This window comes from Anoplopoma fimbria, chromosome 24, assembly GCF_027596085.1.
Source record: "Anoplopoma fimbria isolate UVic2021 breed Golden Eagle Sablefish chromosome 24, Afim_UVic_2022, whole genome shotgun sequence".
Classification (NCBI taxonomy): Eukaryota; Metazoa; Chordata; class Actinopteri; order Perciformes; family Anoplopomatidae; genus Anoplopoma; species Anoplopoma fimbria.
The window spans coordinates 10,119,958-10,124,242 of record NC_072472.1 but is presented as its reverse complement, the minus strand read 5'-3'; the positions used below and the strand labels follow the sequence as shown (position 1 = coordinate 10,124,242).

Below are 4,285 nucleotides of genomic sequence, written 5' to 3'. Positions count from 1 at the left end.
AAAACTGAACTCCATCTCCTGCATCTTCTGTGATTCTTCTGATTTATTCATGGTGCTTGTTGCCGTTTTATTATGGCCGATTACCTTCTGTGCTCTGTGCTCTGAGAGCTGACTGTCCTCGTCGCCTGTTGGTTTAAAACTGACGAGCAGTAGAAATGTTGGCTGGATATAGGCTTCAACAAATGTCCTACTTCAAAGAATCAAAGCCATGACATCACACATCAAAACCACTGGACCACAGCTGAAGCCAAACAAAAACAACTCCCGCAGCTCGGCAACCGTTGCTAGACAACGGCGGCACAAATCCAAACAGACAAAAACTCTTTTATGTGGTTTTCATCTTGACCACACCTAGGTCTCACCTGGATGTGGTCTCACCTCTCGAGCTCTCATCGCCACCTCAGTGGTCGACACACAGCTAGAAGGCGAGGGTTCGATTCCCGGACCTGAGCCATCTCTCAGTTTGTGTGTTCGACTACTGGGGTGGCGTGAGTGGGTTTTCTCCGGGTTCTCCGGTTCCCCCACACACAGTTCAAGATCTAATAACTAATTAAATAAAAAATAAAAAAATCAGAAATAAATTCTCACTTTCTGTATTTTTCTGTAATTATTCAACTTGGTCTAAAGTTGTGATGATTCAGTGAACTTCACATTTGTAAAAAGTATAATAAAAATTACCAAAAGAGTAAAATACAAACCAGTGTATTCTTTTACAACAGTGTTTTTTATTAAAACGCAATAAAGTCATAGTAATAACCACGTTTAATTCCTACAAAATAACCAAATTAACTTCCTAGAAGAACAACAATATTAAATCAAAAATCATGACCAATTTCAGACTTTAACAACCAATTTCAAAATATAAAAACATACATTCACATATTATATCTGTACATTGCACATATTCTCCATACTGTGAACTTTTGCATATCCTCTGATAATTATTTTTGCAATTCAACATTATCTTAATAAATATGTGCTAATTGGCATAATTCAAATTTTTGGTTTTATTTTGTTGACATACTAGAGTCAAAGGTTTCTTCACAGGAAATCACTCCAAAAATCACGGAAATTATTGGACTGTCAACGGGATGACAGTGTCAAAAAAACACTACAATCAATGGATGTAAGTCAAACAACATGTGCTCAAAGAAAAATATTGAAATGTGTTAATTTCAGGTGCAGTGGCGTGTAATTTTTTTTCAAATAAGTTACTGTACTGAACCAAAAATGTGGGTACTTTCAATCATTTACTCCTTCTGAGGAGAAATGTAAATGTAAGAAATGTAAAACTAGACGTCCAAAGGTCAACATTCAAATAACACAGAAAAGATTAATGTAACTATTTGAAGAATAATGTAACTCTAGAAAAGAAAAGGTAAACAAAGAGAACACATTTTAATACATGAACTTTAACATTGAGCATTCAAGATTGTGTATTTTACACATGTCTATCTTATACACCTGGTTTATTCATCAACCATTTATTTTAATGTTTGTTATTAAAGGTGTTTTGACAAAATTACAACAATTATACCTCTCATCTGGTGAGACAAGAGCCTGAAAGACGTTCAAATTAGGCACAAAACCCCCCCACAATTGTAAATAACATGTTTTGGTTTCATCAAACGTGATAAGTCACCGTCCCATTTATATTTATACCACTTCTAGAGCCTTAAGGCACATTGGGATTGGACCTAAACCATAGAGATAAGGAGCATTGACAGTCATGTGACCACATCGATCCAATCAATGGGCTGTTGATATTTCAGATATCTCTGCCCAGGAGGGTTTGACAGATATTGAACACCGTGTTCCTGTGTAAAAAGCTCACTAACTTCTATCACTTCATCCTTTTGTTCGTCCAGCGTTGATCCTGTACAGTTGAAGAACAGCTGACATGGCATTAAATGGTAAAACTGCAGTGCTAACTGGAGCAGCGCTGGGGATAGGGAAAGCAATAACGGAGAGTTTAGACACAGTTACACATCATAAGTGAACAGTGAGTGGGTGTGCACATTTTATGGGCACCTGTGTGCTATTGTTCACATTACAACAAGCAAAGAGCCATCATTTTTGCAATTTCGTGTATATATTTTGTGCAATAACATGTAACAATGTGCAGTTTTTTGATAGTTGTATTTAATGGTGAACGTTTTACTACAAAGTAATACATAAAAGATAAAATCAAGAGCTCTTACTTTTGTTTTTTGCATTACTTACAGTGTATGTTTGGCAGTTAATTATGACATAAATATGGGTAAGAGTATTCATCGACATTACTTTTTGTGACGTATACATATATATTTTCTGTGCCCATTGAATGGCAGTATATCTCTAGAAACCGTCCAAAAAAATGCATTCATGAATTGCACATGTTTATATATCTGGTGGTCCTCCACCTGTGCAGGTAGCCCTCCTGGATGTGAATGAATCTGCAGGGAAGAGTTTGGAGGAAGCTCTCAACAAACAGTACGGACAACAGAGAACTCTGTTCCTCAACTGTAAGGTTGAATCAGAGGAGCAAATCAAAGGTGACTCGCACTTATTTTCATTATCACCACTGAAAATGGTGATAATAGGACAATAAAAGGATGACCTTTTCATCCTTTTATTGCATGCATTCTACATTTAGCCTCTGAGCAATTGAAACCTGATTGTGTGTGTTTTTGTGTCGTTTCCCAGGCTGCCTCCACCGGCGCGGGCTACGGTATACGGTTCAACGCCCTTTGTCCAGCTTTCGTCCAAACTGACCTCTTCTCCAACATTTATGACAGAATGGGACAATTTTCCCAGCTGGCTGCTGAGACACGAGTGTTTGTGGACAAAGGGGTGTTGAAGTGAGTTGAAGATTTTTTAAGAAATCGAACCACATTCTTTATCTTATTGTTTGCATTTTCTTAGCTGTGAGGTGTGTTTGTGTTCATGCCAATTGTCTAAAAGGGGAACGTGACAGTGTAAGTAAGTAACAAAAATGCAATGTTAATCATACCAAATATAATTTTAATGCAACGTCCAAATCTAAGAAGTGAACTCAATGCAAAGTGCCTTAAACTTGCAGTCTTTCTAATGGCCATCAGGGGGCGACTCCTCTAGTTATATAGAAGTCTATGAGAAAATGACTCTACTTCTAACTTGATTTATTCCCTCAGTAAACATTGTAAACATGAGTTTATGTTCTCAATCTTTTAGTTTCAAGTCTAATTATTGTCCATTTAGAGTCAAATATACCATAAAGCAGGGTATGCTTGTGTGTTGTCAGTTCATGAAAGTTCATTGTAACAATTTTGGTCACCAAAATGTCCTTATTTAGCGTTCGATTTTACTTATCTACACCCTCTCACCTCACCTCTGGTTGTAAAATAACAAGATGGCATCGGCCAATATGCCAAACTCAAGGCTTCAAAACAGCAGTCTACAAACCAACGGGTGACGCCACAGTGACGACGTCCATTTCTCAAATACAGTCTATGGCACAACACCGTTATCTAGGATTCATTGCAGTCTGCTTTAAATGTTGCCCAGAGGAATCTCTGAATGGAGACCTGTATTAAATGTTGACAAAACCAAAATGTTTAATGTTTACATGCTTCTGCCATTAAACCACTGTACCTTTTTCATTCAGTCCGTCTGAGGTAGCGGAGGGCCTCCTCGAGCTGGTGACCAACGAGACGAAGAATGGAGAGGCCTTCATGGTGAAATGCAACGTAAAGAAATACATGACGTTTCCTGATTTAAGCTAGTGGCTTCTGACACAACAACAAACAAAACGAATCCTGCAATGTTTCTCAGTGCTATAATCATAAAATAACATCACGTTTTGTAATATTTTTATCGTAACATAGTCCACACTGGTACAAGTCAGAGCGATGAAGTCCAGGGGATCATAACCTGTAGAACAGATAGATTATTGATTATATTCATTTTGAAAAAGAATATGTTCAATCATTACTTATCTGACTATCAGGCGACATGTAATGCAAATAATAATCAAATATAAAACATTTGAATAGAACCTTACATCTCCTTAAATGTTATGTGTCTCATTATCTTTTACAACCATCTGAGATTGGTTCTGTTTTGTTTTACTGCGCTGTAGCAGTTGTTGACAGTGGTGGTAAGTATGTGTATTTATTTAATTACATACATAAGTACAGTTTTGAGGTAATTGTACTTGAATTTTAGCAATTTAATTATATACCTATTAAACAGACAAACCCAGCCTGCAGGCAACTATGTCAAACCAGTTAGTGGATTTAATTCAGTTTCTCATGAGGAGTAGCAT

The 4,285-nt window shown here is 37.0% G+C and overlaps 1 protein-coding gene across 1 annotated transcript; it reads left to right on the top strand.

Moving 5' to 3' along the window:
- Positions 1–1,120: 1,120 nt before the first annotated feature.
- LOC129113870 (15-hydroxyprostaglandin dehydrogenase [NAD(+)]-like) lies at positions 1,121–3,743 on the top strand. Its single transcript, XM_054626353.1, has 4 exons — positions 1,121–1,126; positions 2,411–2,509; positions 2,686–2,840; positions 3,626–3,743. Exons 1-4 carry the CDS (start codon positions 1,121–1,123, stop codon positions 3,741–3,743), a joined length of 378 nt encoding a protein of 125 aa, XP_054482328.1.
- The last annotated feature ends 542 nt before the right edge of the window (positions 3,744–4,285 follow it).